General features: G+C 36.2%; 1 protein-coding gene across 6 annotated transcripts in view; it reads left to right on the forward strand.

Moving 5' to 3' along the window:
• The window catches only part of Dnajb4 (DnaJ (Hsp40) homolog, subfamily B, member 4), a 51,410-nt gene that overhangs the window by 16,393 nt on the left and 18,830 nt on the right, over positions 1–16,187 (forward strand). For 3 of the 6 annotated variants that reach the window (XM_013018286.1, XM_013018285.1, XM_013018287.1), the window contains exon 2: positions 8,701–8,942. In XM_013018286.1, coding sequence (XP_012873740.1) covers positions 8,732–8,942 — 211 coding nt within the window. In that variant the 5' untranslated portion in view covers positions 8,701–8,731. Of the gene's footprint in view, positions 1–168; positions 186–8,085; positions 8,943–16,187 lie in introns of those variants that run through there. The other 3 variants (XM_013018288.1, XM_013018284.1, XM_013018283.1) reach the window with 3 other exon arrangements.

Genomic DNA, 16,187 nt, shown 5'->3' on the forward strand with positions numbered 1-16,187 from the left:
GCCTGGGCACTGTCCCTCAGCTCTTCAGCTCACGGCTAGAGCTCTACCACTTGAGCCAGAGCACCACTTCCGGCTTTTTTTTTTTTTTCTTATGTGGTGCTGAGGAATCGAACCCAGGGCCTCAAGCATGCAAGGCAAGCGCTCTACCACTGAGCCACCTTCCCAGCCCGGAATTGATAAATTATGTAAGTATAAAATACACACTGGATTGCAAAGGTTTAGTCCTTCCAAAAGAATTTAAAGAGCCAAATACCGTGTTACCTGCCTTTAATCCTAGCTATTTCAAAAGTGGAAACAGGAGACATAGTTTGAGGCCAGCTTAGGCTAAAAATTAATGAGGCCCTATTTCAAAAAACAACCTAGGCATGATGATGGTGTACATCTTTGTTCCCAGCTGCTCAGGAGGCGGACATAGGATCATGGCAAAGTTAGTGTGAGATCATATCTGGAAAAACAAAACTTAGAAAAAGCAAAAGGGACTGGGAATGTGCCTTAGTTCTAGAGTGTTTGCCTAGTATGCATGAAGCCCTGGGTTCAATTTCCAGTACCACCTAAACAGAAAAAGCTGGAAGTGGCACTGTGGCTCAAATGGTAGAGTGCTAGCAAAAAGAGTGAGCAAAAAGAAGCTCAGGGATGGTGTTAAAGCCCTGAGTTCAAGCCCTAGGACTGGCAAAAAAAAGAAGGAAGGAAGGAAAGAGAGAATGAGAGAGAGAAAAAAAGCAAAGGGATGAGTAGAACAGGCTCTGGTGGGAGTAGAAGTGGGAATGGAGGCATGGGTTTGAGAGAAGGGATGAAGAAGGTAAATGGAAATGAATATAATCAATTTAGTTTATTTGTGTGAAAATAAAACAGTAAAAATCTGTTAATTTTAATTAATTTTAAGGAAGAGGAATGTGATAGTTGAAGAGTAATAGAAGGAATGAGGTTGGTTGGAATACATTGTATACATGTGTTAAATGTCACCGTATACAACGAATACATGCTTTTACGAATACTTTTTAAAAAAGCATTTACGAATGCTTTTAAAATAAAAAAGTAAAAGGAGTAGGGAGCATACATGGCTTAAGAATTAGAACCTTGATAGAGACCCCAAATTTAATCCTCAGTACTAAAAAACAAGAAGTAGAGAATCTGGTTGATCATTTGTATGTTGATTACATGCTATAATAATCATGTCTTGTACTTAATGGTTAAATAAAAAAATTAAAAGTAATAAAATTAAAAGTAATTTCACATGGGTTTTTTTTTACTTTTTAATAAAATCTGTATTCTACAAGTATTTAACTGATATTCATGCACTTGTGGCTTGTTTTATATTTCTGTTACATAGTACTGTACTAGACTATGTGATCTTTGAACATAAAGTTACATGATCAAATATCAGTATATCAAGACCTAAGATAGCTAGTAATTCTGTAGTTTTCTTTGGATATCTATTTAATGTTGAAAATCAGAATAAAGGGGCTGGGAAGGTGGCTCAGTGGTAGAGCGCTTGCTTCACATGTGTGAGGCCCTTGGTTTGATTCTTCAGCACCACCACATAAGCAGAAGAAGTGGCGCTGTGGCGCAAGTGGAAGAGCGCTAGCCTTGAGCTGAAGAGCTGAGGGACAGTGCCCAGGGCCAGAGTTCAGGCCCCACGACCGACCCCTCCCCCCCGAAAAAAAATCAGTATAAAGAATATTTTAAAGCTAGGAATAGTGGCTCATGCCTGTAATCTTAGCTACTTACAGGAGGCTAAGATCTGAGGGTTGTGATTTGAAGCCAACCAGGACAGGCAAGTCTTAGGAACTTATTTCTAATTAACCAGAATAATAGGATAGAGGTATAGATGTGGCTCAAGTGGTAGAGCACTAGCTTTGAGTGGAAAAAGCCAAGCAAAAGTGTGAGGCGCTGAGTTCAAGCCCCAGTTCCAACACATACACAATACACAAAGAATATTTGAACTGATTCCAGAATGCTAGGAGCTGACTGTATGTTTATATTTTATACTAAGCTTTCCAGTGACTTTTTGTAAAAGACAATATTAAGTGAGTTGTTATTAGGAAGTTTTATTTAAGAGACATAAAGTTTAATCTTTAAATATTAGTACGTAAACATTCAATGAGTAACAAGCATTTAATAGCAGAGAGTAAATCCATTCTGTACTCCCCCCAAAAAATTTAAGCATAAAATATTTCTGAACGCCAAATATTTTCAAATAGCTCTATATGAGCATAGAAATTTTTTATCAACTTATTTAAAAGTTTGTATAAACATCTTAAAGCAGTTTTATCATATATGCTATATCACTTATTTACCTCAATCATAACAATCTGACAAAGCTGATAATTAGTATTAACTTCATTCAACATGTGGAGAAACTGAGGTACAGATTTTTTTTTTTAAGTCCCAAGCCACACAGTAATTAAGAGTCTAGCTCTAAAAACTGTGTTTTTAACTATTAAACAATTTACCTGGTGCCAACTTGGCAAAAGTAATAACCACTAAACATACTTGTGTTTGAAGTTTATATACTCAAATACAAGAGGTGTAAAAGAGCCTGTTTATGTTTACTTGGATAAGCCTGTACTTGGATAAGGAAGTAGTACAGAATGGAAGTCATAATTTTCTAATATGAATCATAAAATTCAGGCCTGAATATCTCCCATTTAAGAATTAAGTATTGGCAGACAATGAATTAAGTATTGGCAGGAAAAGATAAGGCCTTTTTTCTCTCAAGTATTTTAATGATAGCCTGAATTTTATTTTATTTGAGATAGAGCATTGCTGTATTCCCCCAGCTGACCTCAAATTTGTGATCTTCCTGCCTTAGCTGCCTAAATGTTGGGATTACAGGTACCACACCTGACTCATGACTTAAATTTTAGTAATAATTTTGCCTTAGGTTTTAAAAGGTATCCATCTTAATATGTCTTTACTTATTTATAAGAGACTGAGAAATGATTTGTGAATTGAAAAAAAAAACATTACAACTTTATGGGCATCTATGCTTCATATCTGTAATCCCAGCTACTTCAGGAAAAGGAGATCTGCAAGACCAAATTTCAAAGCCAGCCTGGGTAGAAAAGTCCACAAGACTTCTCTTAAAGCTAAACTAAAGCCATGGCTCAAGTGACAGGCCATCCTAGCAATTGTGAGACCCTGAGTGCAACCCCTGGTTCTGCCAAAAAAAAAAAGCAGAGAAAGTAAAAGTAATCCTATCTTTGCTATGTATGAACAAAAATCCAAAGTAACAAAACTAGTTGGGTTTTTTTGGTGTGGTTTAAATGCTATCTTTAGTACCTGCAATTATCTAAATGTATTTTCCTAAACTAATGGTTGAAAAAAGGACTTGTACTTCTGTAAAAATAATTTCTCTATGTTTATCAAAAAATAATTTTCCAAGTTAGAAAGCTTTATTAAAGTGTTGAAAATGGTGTAAATGTCATTAAAATTTTTACTTAATTCTGGTCCATGTCTTACGAAAATAATGACACATTTCACTCTAGATTATTGACAAAACTTCATTGTGATTATTTTTAATTAATTTTCAACTTTTCTGATGTAGTTAAAAAGGTTAAAGTCATTTCTTTAAAATTGTTTTAATCAAAGATATAAATACCTTTACCTCAGTAAAAGGACTTGAACCATGTACTTTGTAAACATTTAAAGAGAGTAAGGGGATGTGCCTCCGCCTTTTTTTTTTTTTTTTGTCCTGGGACCCTGTCCCTGAGCTCTTCAGCCCAAGGCAGGTACTCTACCACTTGGGACACAGTGTCACTTCAGTTCTCTGGTGGTTTATTGGAGATAAGAGTCTCAATGGACTTTCCTACCCAGGCTGGCTTTGAACCTTGATCCTCAGATCTCAGCCTTCTGAGTAGCTAGTATTACAGGTGTGAGCCACCGGCACCCGCCTTGCCTGTGCCTCTCTATTCCCTCATATTTTTTTTATGTTGTTTTTTTTTCTTTTTAAATCTATCTCTTCTCTTTTTGTTTGACCAGGTCTTGCAAATGTAGTTCGAGCTGGCCTCAAATTCAGTTCTCTTGCATTAATCAGCAGAGTACTGGCATTATGTATATTACCATATTTGCTGTAATTTTTTCTTTTTTTCTGTCAGTTGTGGGGCTTGAACTCAGCATCTGGGTGCTGTTCCTGAGCTCCTTTTATTTCAGGCTATAGTTGTACAACATTGAGCCATACTTCCATTTTCAGTTTCTTGATCATTAATTGGAGATAAGTTTCAAGGCCCTTCCTGCCTACAGGAATTGTTTGGAATTGTGATAATCAGATCTCAGCCTTCTGAGTAATAGGCTTACAAGCGTGAGCCACCAGCACCTGGCTCTTTTTTTTTTAATAAATAAACTTAATTATTATTTTTGTTGGTTGTGAGGCTTGAACTCAGGGCTGGGCCCTGTCCCTGAGTTCTTTCCCTCAAGGCTAACACTCTACCACTTTGAGCCACAGCTCCACTTGTAGTTTTCTGATGGTTAATTAGAGATAAGAGTCTCAGGGGCTTTCCTGCCCAGGTTGGCTTTGAACCTCAAGCCTCAGATCTTGGACTTGAGTAGCTAAAATTACAGGCTTCAGCCACCAGCTCCCAGCTTAATTTTATTTCCTTATGTCAATATTAGAGCTTGAATATAGAGCTATGTGGTCTCACTTGGCTTTTTCATTCAAGGATGATGTTCTACCACTTGAGCCATACTCCTTTAGTCCTTGCTTTTTGCTGATTAACTGGAGATCAAGGTCTTTCAGACTCGTCAGATCTTAGCCTCTGTAGTAGATAAAATTACTAGCTTGAGCTACCAATCCTCGGCTAATAGCCTATTTTTGTAATGCAAACAATTTTATATTTTGTTTAAAAAATATAGCAGCCTTTAAGAAAATTTTTTATCACTTTCTAATCCTAGATATTTCGTTTATTCGTGCTTTCTGCCACACATATAATCTGTAATAGCAAATATGTAGGAATATAGCTGATTATGTTGGCATGCATCTATAGTCAGGCCCTTCTTAGGAATCTGAGAAAAGAGATCACTTGAGCCCCAGAATTTGAGATCAGTCCGAGTAATACAGCTAGACCTAGTCTCAAATAAAAGATAGGCATTATATAGTTTCTCAAGTGTTTTAAGCAGCTTATAGCTTTGTTTTTATTTTTAAAATTAATTTTGTTTTTGTTTGTTTTGAGGTTCAAAGCCAACCCAGGCAGGAAAGTCCATGAGACTCTTATCTCCAATTAAAATCATCAGAAAACCAGTAGTGGAGCTGTGGCTCAAAGTGGTATTAGGAATAGACGCCCCCCCCCCCCCCAGCACATGCTAGGCAGATACCGTGCCAATACAAAATACCCGTAACACTTTTTATTGTTACATTTAAAAATATTTATTAAATAAGTTTTGTATACAATATGCCTGTACTGTTTACAGACTCTGTTTTTGTCATAGGTATTTGCAGAGATGACAGTTCCCCTCACAAGAGAGGCAGCAACACCAAAAAAAATCTCACATCTCACTCAATTTAGAATGACCAAAATTTAATGTAAAACTATTGTGTAATGGATTTTCAACATACTAGAGGGGAAAGCTCAATATGGAAAAGAGAATGCAAGAGTAAAAGTCTCCAGTGTATTTGAGGGGTGGGTGGGGAGGAGCATGCCAATTCTGGGGCTTGAACTCGGGGCCTAGCTGTTGTCCCTAAGATTTTTTTTTCCCTCAAGATTATTGCTCTACCACATGAGCTCTACTGATTTTTGTTTTGTTTTGTTTTGTTTTTTAAGAGTCTCAGGGGCTTTCCTGCCTGGCTGGCTTTTGTGATCCTCAGATCTCAGCCTCCTGAGTAGCTAGGATTATAGTAGTGAGTTCTGTAATACACAGCTGACAGTATGCTTTTTAAAAAAAAAATTTATTGAGACTAAGTGATTACATAAATTTCACAGTATTGCGAGATAGTAATACTTAAAGGCACAAACACATTTTAACCTTCACAAGGCAAATTGTCTTTATCATGGTCTATGTGAATTCTATGAATTTTGACAGCACAACTATTTCTTCCATTTTGGGTGATACGTACATTTTTTGCCTTTTGCTTAGTATAAGCTGTTCCCCTTTCATCACTGACCTTGAGTTGCTTAGTTCGTTTTCATCAATGATGGCCCCCATTTCCCTCTGATTCTGTGCCCTCCTACTACTTTTATTTTTGTTTGTTTGTTTTTGCCAGTTGTGGGGCTGAACTCTGGGCCTGGCCACTGTCCCTCAGCTCTTCCACTTGAGCCACAGCGCCACTTCCGGCTTCTTCTGCTTATGTGGTGCTGAGGAATCGAACCCAGGGCCTCATGCATGCAAGGCAAGCATTCTACCACCTTCCCAACCCTTTTCCTCCTACTTTTTAAAAGTAGTCTTTCAGTGACTTTTGATGTTGACATTTTCCCTAAGGTTTTGGATTTGGAAAGAATCTTTTGACATTGAATATTCTTTTTAAAAAATTTTTATTGTAAAAATACTGTACAGAGGGGATACAATCACATGAATAAGGTAATAAGTACATTTCCTATGGAGTATTGTTACCTCCTTTGTTTTTCCCCTACCATCCCTTTCCTCCTCACCTCCCCAACTCCTCCTTGTCCCAAGTTGTAGAGTTCGTTTTCAACATAGTGTCTTGTTGAATATTCTTTATGAGGCTAAAAGACATGCGAACTTATAAATCTCTGAACATATAGAAGCCTAAATAAATGTTATAAATTTCAAATACTAAGGTGTTCATAAAGTCGAATTTTGTGAAACAGGAAGTCATAGCTGACAAAACATGCAAAGATGTACCATTCAGAAAGTGCTGAATCATCATTGCTGGCATATGAAATAGATGTTTTCATTTTGTTAAAGATAACATGTGACCATTAGCTTTTCATTATATTTCAAACATGTTCATTTCCTTGTGAAGTTTTTTTCAAGTTTACAGACATTGAGATATTTACAATATGGACTTAGTACAATACTTTTGACATTCTCTTTATCCCATCTTCTCAGTATTACATTGGAAACAGGTGAAGAGGGTGTAGCTCAGTGGTAGAGCACTTGATTAGATAAATGTGAGGTCCTGGATTCAGTGTTGCCTCCAGCATGAAGGAAAAAAATATAGACATGAGAATATTATTTGAAAATGTGAGAAAACCATATAGGAAGTAAGAATACAGCAAAAGTATTTCTCATATATATTCAAAATATGTTGCATGGGGAAATGTAGGCATCTGAAGGTATATAAATATAAATGCTGTCATTTAAACTTAATTTTTAAAAAGATGCAACATATAATCTTAAAAACCATAGAAAAAGGACTAGGAGATGTACTAGCATTTAACAAGTATTACCAAAATCTGATACGATAATTTTTATTTTATTCTTTTATTTCATTGTACTTTCCAGAATATTTGTCAATGATTATATACTTATAATTAGCAAAATGTGTCTTAAAAGAAATATTTCTATTACTACCCCCTTTAAATAGTATATCCAGATTTAAAGTTCACTCAAATGTCTTATAGGAACAAGAGTATGTTGTAATTTAGTGCTTTTCCCCTTGTCCTGCGTACAAAAATTCTGTAAATAGTAACCCGAGGAGTGGTGGTCTCATTCTGTTGGAGTGGAGGTAACTTGAAATTTCAATAAGTTGAAATTTGGACAGTAAGCTTTTATAAATGAACACTAGTTTGCTAGATTCATTAATGTCACAAAATTTAAAAAAACAGTTAAAACTACTAGTTAAATTGTATTTATATCTTTTATTTATTTTAAAGTATGACTTTTTAATTGTATGACAGAAATGGAGGGACAAAGGATGAACAAATGCAGCAATAATGTTGAAAATGAACTCTACACGTTATGGGTGGGGAAAAGGGGAAAAAACAGAGAGAACAAGGGAAGAGGTAACATTGTTTAAAAAAAATGTACCCATTATCTGACTTATGAAATGGTAACCCCTCTGTATATCGCCTTTATAATAACAATTTTTTTAAAAAAGTGAAATTTGGTCTGATTTTGTCACACTTCTGATAGACCTTTCCCCCTCCAGGAATTTTGAAAATGACTACTTGAAATTTCTAATTTAAACAGTTCATATTTCAGAATTATATATTTTATAATTAAATAAGTTGAAATTGAAGTTAAAATATCTAAAATAAATTCAGGGCATTTTTATTTGTACAATAAATTGGTAACATTTTAACCTTAAGATGCTTAATGACTATAATTATTTTTGTTCCTTTTTTACTTACAGTGGAATAAATATGTAATTACTACATTATGTGCTGACATCCCGGTTTGTTAAATCCACTTGGTTTTTCAAATAGGAAATAAGATTGGTAGAGGAGAAGGAAAATGAATGGTTAATTGAGGAGGAGGGGAAAACAGCTTAGTACTTTGACTAGAGGCAGCTGGGAAAGTGACGTCCTGTAGCATTTGCTGTTCTAGAAAGTACGGAGACACGTAGTGAAAATGGGAGGATCTGGAAGGAGGCCGTCTCTGGTGTAGTATATATTTATCTGTGAGTGAGCTGTTGGAAAGGAATTAAACACGGAGACGGAGAAGCTGTCTGCTTGCTACTCGCTGCCTTAAAGGCAGCTAGGCTGACTTGCTAATTTGCTTTAACTTTTAAAATACTAAGCTTGCTTTATTTTTCTCAGAATCATTGTCTTGCTAAGACTGGGGACGCTGTTTTCTTTTACAAAGGGAAATCTAAGTTTACTTCAAGGCGTTCGAAATGGGGAAAGACTATTATGGCATTTTGGGAATTGAAAAAGGAGCTTCAGATGAAGATATTAAAAAAGCTTACCGAAAACAAGCCCTCAGATTTCATCCCGACAAGAACAAATCTCCTCAGGCAGAGGAAAAATTTAAAGAGGTCGCTGAAGCTTATGAAGTATTGAGTGATCCTAAAAAGAGAGAAATATATGATCAGTTTGGGGAGGAAGGTAAGTATTCTACGTATTTCTTTCTGTCCCTTGGGCTCTGTTTCTTTTTCTGTTTTGTTTTGTTTTTTTCCTCCGCTCAACCTTTTCATTCTCATTAAAAAAGGTTTTAAGACATATCAGAAAAGAAAGAAAGCAAATACGAGGTGAAAATAAGCTCTCATCTATGATTGTTGGAGTAATACATAGCTATGAATAAAATGTTCTTGTTTATCTTTGAGGGAATTAACCGTTTTGCATTATTTATATTCTACCGTGAGATTTACTTGTTAACATTTTGTATTTTAAAAAAAACACCTTAAATTTTTATAACCATGAATGAATAATGTCTTATGCAACCTGTTTCCTAAAGAATTTTCTGCCGAATTGATAATCTTCAGTCATTTTACTTCAAATTCTGGGTAGCTTATTCTTTATTCACAAAAGCAAAAAAATTTTTTTTCCTTTTTAGAGCAAGGCTAGTTTTCTGAACAAGACAGAGTCGTCTGTCTTAGAAGCAGAAGGCACAGGCATTTAGCTTCCAGTTGTTTTTGGCAGTCTGCCTGGAGAGGAAAGAATTTTCCTGATGTCATAAAATACCAGAACAAGTTTTTAACTTAATTGTAAACAGTAATTGTGTGCCAAGAAAATGAGATCTTAGAAATACAGTTTTTGACCTAAAATGGCCACCTAGTTAGAACAATTGCTGATTTTATTCTAAAGGTAACTATTTCTTTTGAAAATTTACTGTCTACCCTTGAAGAGGAAAGTAAGACAACTTCTCTTTTTTTCTCCAGGCATACTTTGCTTTCTTGCATTGTGAGATCAGAAACAAATGTATTGGGGGTAATTTAAGAATTTTCCTTTATCAGTCTAAATTTTAAGTCAAATTTGTTTACCATCTCCATATGCATGTAGCCTTAGAGTAAGGCTATTTTAAATTACTAATTAGCAACAATAAATTCCTACAGGCTCTAAGATTTTCCAATTTTAAAATCACAACTAAGATACTTTTTATTTTTCTCCAAAATCTTTCTTAAGTTACTGTAGGTGTGAAAACATTTGTTATCTCTTTTCTTTGTTCAATGCATTTAAAAACCAAAATTTCCTAATTAGAAGTGTATTCTTAAAATTGAGTCAAGCAGTGACTACTCATTTTGATGAAACATATTAGACAGAGACAGGCAGGGTGACTGTATATGGAGAGTTTGGTTATTCCCTTCCCTTTGCCCCCTTTTTAATCTGCGAGGAGTTAAGTTTATATTATAGTGAGAATCTGCAATGTCAGATTCTTACAAAGTAAATACTGAGGAAGGCAAATGATAAGTAGTTAAATTTTGTATGTTCCCCATGACTAAACTACTCAAAATGTAATCATTTGGTTCATCTCAAAACCTAAGTAGAATTTTGAAATGTGCTAGTAATCTCTACTCAGGTTAAAAGGTTTAGTTTGTAACTGTGTAAAGAAATCCACAGTTATGGAGTGATAATGTAAATTCCCATAAAAAAACAAACAGATATCCACTGTTTTAAATGTAAGGTATTTGGCCCTATCTCTTTGGTTTCTCAAGTATATATTTGCTGTGACTAAGCCATAAGATTCAGGTTTATTAAGGATAATTGTCTTCAAATTTATACGTTTCTTGGTTTAACATTACATTTTTAAAAGGCTTTTCTTAAATGATTTTTTGCTCACAGGTCACTACCAGTGAGTGAATTAAAAAAAAAAATTCAGTGTCACCTGTATACCCAGAATTCTTTTGTTGCCCTTTATTCAATCACTTGTATGTCCTGTAACACACACACACACACACACAAACACACACACACACACACACTACAATAGTGGCTAACTCCTGTAATCCTGTTCAGGAAACAGATCTGACGTCGTTTGAGGTTTGAAGCCAGTTGGGGCCGGAAAGTCTGTGAGACTCCTCTCTCGAATAAAGTACCAAAAAAAAGAAAAGAGCCAGAAATGGGACTCTGTTACAGTGCTAGCCTTGAGCAGAAGTTCAAGGACAGGGCTCAGGCCCTGAGTTCAAGCCAGAGGAGTGGCACACACACATACACACTAAAACAAAACACCCCCCCAAAACAACTCAAAAACCTTGTAGATTTACTATGAGAGTATGGGAAAACCTTTTTTTTCTCTTAGCTTTTTATTGTTCTGTGCCTGCTAGTTCAATGCTAGTTCCTGAAGTTTCTCCAATAGCAATAAAACACTGACACTAATAATTTACTTGAAATGAGGAATGATAATTTGCAGGACCCATGGCCTATGAAATGTATGAGTTAATGCTAAATTTATATATTTATGAATTAAGAAAACTAGTGATTCAGTTTACTCATGTTATGAAAATTTCTAGGTTTAATTTAATTTTGTGTGTGTGAGTTAGTACTTGGGCTTGAATTCAGGGACTGGCCATTGTTCCTTAGCTTTTTCACTCAAGGTTGGCACTCTACCAATTGAGCCAAAGCTCTACTTTGGGTGTTTTGGTGGTTAATTGGAACTAAGAGTCTCAGCTGGGCATGTCGTGGCCCATGCCTATAATTCTAATTACTCATGAGGCTGAGATCTGAGGATCACAGAAGCCTCAGATCACATTTGTGATATGAGAATCACAGGTAAGAGTTCAAGAAACTCTTAACTTCAATTACTACACCAGTGCACTCGCACACGCCTGCACGAACACACACACACGCACACGCCTGCACGAACACACACACACACACACACACACACACACACTCCCTCCCTCCCTCCCTCCCTCCCTCGTCCTGGAGCTGTGGCTCAAGTGAGAGAATACCCTTAAGTGAAATAGCTCAGGTACAGTGCCCAAGTCCTGAGTTCAAGCCCCAGGACCAGCAGAAAAAAAAAGTCTGATGGACTTTACTGCTTGGACTGGCTTCACACCCATGTCCTCAGATCTCACCCTCCTGAGTAGCTAGGATTGATTGATTACAGGCATGAGCCACTGGCACCTGGCTAAAATTAATTTTTTTCTTAAAGTTTGGCAACTTTTAAACTTACTAGACGATACAGCAATTCCTCTTCTAGAAATGTATAAAAGAGAAACATGCCCACACAATAATTTACACTTGAATGTTCATAGCAGCGTTATTTGTAATGGCTCCAATCTTAAAAGCAATTTAAAAGCAATTTAGTATGGATAAAGTAGAATAAAATAAATTAATGGGACCAATTTAATGAAATATGCTATAACATGGATAAACCTCAAAAAGTATGCTGAATGAAAGAACTCAGTTATAAAGAGTACATATTATATAATTCTGTTTATATGAAATGTCTAGACACAGCAAATTTAAGAAAAAAAAGAACATGTCAAAGGCTGGAGGCAGGGATAAGAATTAGCTACAAATGGGGCTGGGAAGGTGGCTTAGTGGTAGAGCGCTTGCCTTGCATGAATGAGGCCCTGGGTTCGATTTCTCAGCACCACATAAGCAAAAAGAAAAAAGCCGGAAGTGGTGCTGTGGCTCAAGTGGTAGAGTGCTAGCCTTGAGCTGAAGAGCGGAGGGACAGCGCCCAGGCCCAGAGTTCAGGCCCCATGTCTGGACCCCCCCCCCCAAAAAAAAGAATTAGCTACAAATGAAAACTTAGAGAACTCTGGCATGATGGAAATATTCCATAAATGGATTGCAGTGATGGTTGCACAACTCTGTAAATTTCCTATAATTGAATTGCATGTTTACAATGGGTTAATTTTATGGCATATAATAATCTTTTTTAAGTAAACAAATTTTCTCCATAGTTGAATCACTTCAAAACAAAACCACGAACTACAGACATTTAAAGTTGGATTTTGCCTCCTCCAAAAGTTTCATGTATAGTTCTGAGTGGTTCAGTCAGTGGATGTGAACAGAAATTTGTATTAAAGGATTAATTTTTTCATATATATCCTCATTTATTCTAGCTTCCTAATGTCCTTTTCTTTGTGCTGTCTTTATTATATTGCTTATTGTTTAGTCAGTAATTTTCAGATACTGAAAGGTAGTGTTTAAATGATCAAACTTTATTCAGTATAATAGTTTCTATGAATTTGCTTCTCTTAGTATATATATATATATATATCCATATATACCCATATATATATATATATATATATGATTTTTTTTGGTTGGTTGTGGGGCTTAAACTCTGGGCCTGGATGCTGTCCTTCAGCTCTTCAGCTCAAGGCAAGTGCTCTGTCACTTGAGCTACAGCACCACTTCCAGTTTTCTATTGGTTTATTGGAGATAATAGTCTCGAAGAGTTTCCTGCCCAGGCTGGCTTTGAACTGTGATCCTCAGTTCTCAGCCTCTGAGTAGCAAGGATTACAGGTGTGAGCCACTGGTGGCCGGCTAGTTTATGTATTTTATCAGTGAAATCTCTGTATTGTGTGTTCTAAAAATATGAAAGTCAATTGGAATTTTGTGAATTAAATCTATTTAAAGAATTCCATTCTATTAACTCTCTGAGGTCTTGCCATAAATCTGGATTTTACATTAGGTTTCTTTAGAGTTACTAATGTGCCTTAAATTAGTTTTTTCTTTGAAAACCTAGTTCTTTTCCAGTGCTCTTTTCTTTTGGTAGACTTGTAGTCAAGTTAACTAGTTATTAGTGAAAGTCATTCCTATGGACAACAAACACATTTGTTTTTCACAAATTGGTGGGTGGGTTTTTTTTTTTACATAATTTAAACATTTTAAGATAATTGTTTTCATGGGCTGGGAATGTGGCTGAGTGGTAGAGTGCTTGTCTTGCATGCATGAGGCCATGGGTTCGTTCGATTCCTCAGCATCACCTAAGCAGAAAAAGTCAGAAGTGGCGCTGTGGCTCAAGTGGTAGAGCGATAACCTTGAGCTGAAGGGGCAGTCCCCAAGCCCAGAGTTCAGGCCCCATGACCGACAAAATAAAATAATTGTTTCCAATAAGTTTTAAAATAATTTTTAACAATTTAATATTGCCTTTTTGTTGTTGTTGTTTTGTTTAGAGCCACAGCGCCATTTCTGGTTTTCTTGTGGTTAATTGCCAGGCTGCTTTGAACCTCGATCCTCAGATCTCAGCCTCCTTGAGTAGCTAGGATTACAGATGTGAGCCACCAGCGCCCAGCTTACTTAATATTTTTTAAATAAACAATATTGATAAAATAATTTTGATTCTAGAGTGTATTCCCTGATCACACAAAGTAATGATGGTGACTAGGAAACATTTTGGATAGAAGGAATGTAGTTAAATATGAAAAACTTCCTTATACTAATTATACATAATTAAAAATTAGCAAGCTTCAGTGACTCAAGCCTGTGATCCTAGCTACTCAGGAGGCTAAGATCTGAGGACTGTGGTTTGAAGCCAGCTAACTGGGGCAGGAAAGTCTATGAGACTCTTACCTAGAATTAGCCACATAGTTGATGGCATGCTTATTTCAAATGTTAGGCAGTACAAGTGATAACTGCTTTAATAATTCATACCATATTACAATGTCATGAATTTTGATAAGATTGTCTTGGTCATTATTGAAACTTCATTCTTTTAGGGAAGGGGCTTGAACTGGGGATTGAACTCTTTGTGGGTGCTATTGATCTTTTTTTTTTTTTTTTTTTAAAGCTAGTGCTCTACCACTTGCCACAGCTTCACTTCTGGCTTCTTGGTGATTAGAGATAAAAGTCTCACAGACATTCTCTGTCTGGCATTGAACTGAGGTCCTCAGATCTCATCCTCCTGACTAGCTAGGATTATAGCTGTGAGAGCCACTGGCACCCAGCTTGCATTGGAAACTTTTTGTATTCTTTGATAAAGTTACCATTTTGGGGAGAGAGGGGAAGAGATTTTACAAGTCCAAATCCATGATGAAATAACTTTAGGTAGGGTTTTGAATTTTCTCCAGAGCTGAGTTGAATGGTGAAACTCCTAGTTTCACCTGTGGGATCATAGGTGCACACCACCATGCCTTGCTTATTAGTTGAGATGAAATATCCATACCTTTTTGCCTCAAAACAAGATACTCCCAATTTCAGCTCCTAAGTAGCTGGGATTATAGACATACATCACTGTGCCTGGCTGTCATTAGCTCTTTAACATTTGAAGTTATGGTTATACTACTAAAGTTTATTAGAGATTTGGATGAGTTATATTTTGAAAGTTTTTATCCTGTTTATATTTGTTGTTCTTTTTGTTGGTGGTGGTGATGGTCATGGGGCTGGAACTCTGGGCCTGATCACTGTCTCTGAGTTCTTTACCACTTTGAGCCACAGCACCACAATTTCCTGTTGGTTAATTGGAGATAAGAGTCTCAGTGACTTTCCTGCTCTGGCTGGCTTTGAACTGTGATCCTAAGATATCAGTCTCCTGAATAGCTAGGATGGGGGTGAGCCACCAAGTGCCCAGCTGTCATTCATTTTTGTAAGCAATTTACCTAACTCCCATGGGAGTATATATCATTCAGTATCTGTATTTTGACAAGTTTCAGATTTTTAGGTCTCGTTCTCTTTAGCTATTAATAGAAAAAATAAAAATTTAGACATAATTTGATGTGGTTAGATGTTATATAATACATATGTACTTTTAATGGAAGAAGCTAAATATATAGTAAGAAATATGCAAAACTAAGTATTAAAAACATACAAAGTACATTTTAATTTTAAACTTATTGTGTATGTATAAAGGGCTGATTTTCTGTTTTTTTTATGGATACATGACACTTTTTTTTTTAGTTTAGATTTAAGACTTTAACAATTCTGTTTATTCAATAAGCATGATTGCTCATTAGCCTTTTCAGCTGTAAATTCATGAGCAATGCAAAAATGCATGCATTGTTGGGCGCCAGTGGCTCTGAGGCTTTAATCCTAGCTACTCAGGAGGCTGAGATCTGAGGATTGAGGTTCAAAGCCAGCATGAGCAGGAAAGTCCATGTGCTCTTCCCTTCATTCTCCCCCCCAATGAGGCTCTTATCTCCATTTAACCACCAGAAAACCAGAAGTGGAGCTGTGGCTCAAGTGATAGATCACTTGCCTTGAACTAAAGAGCTGAGGGACAGCACCCAGGCCCAGAGTTCAAACCCTATGCCTCACAAAAAATAAAATATTTATTGCCCCTTAAATTAATTAGTTTAGGTATATATGAATCTTCTAGTTTAAACTCTTTAAAATGTTCAGGGTTTTTTTTTGTGTGTGTGAAAATACTGTACAGAGGTGTTACAATTACATGGGCAAGATAATGAGTACATTTCTTACCAAGCATTGTAGCTCCTCCTCTGTTTCCCCTTCCCATCC

This window comes from Dipodomys ordii, unplaced genomic scaffold (genome assembly GCF_000151885.1).
Source record: "Dipodomys ordii isolate 6190 unplaced genomic scaffold, Dord_2.0 Scaffold39, whole genome shotgun sequence".
NCBI classification, from domain to species: Eukaryota; Metazoa; Chordata; class Mammalia; order Rodentia; family Heteromyidae; genus Dipodomys; species Dipodomys ordii.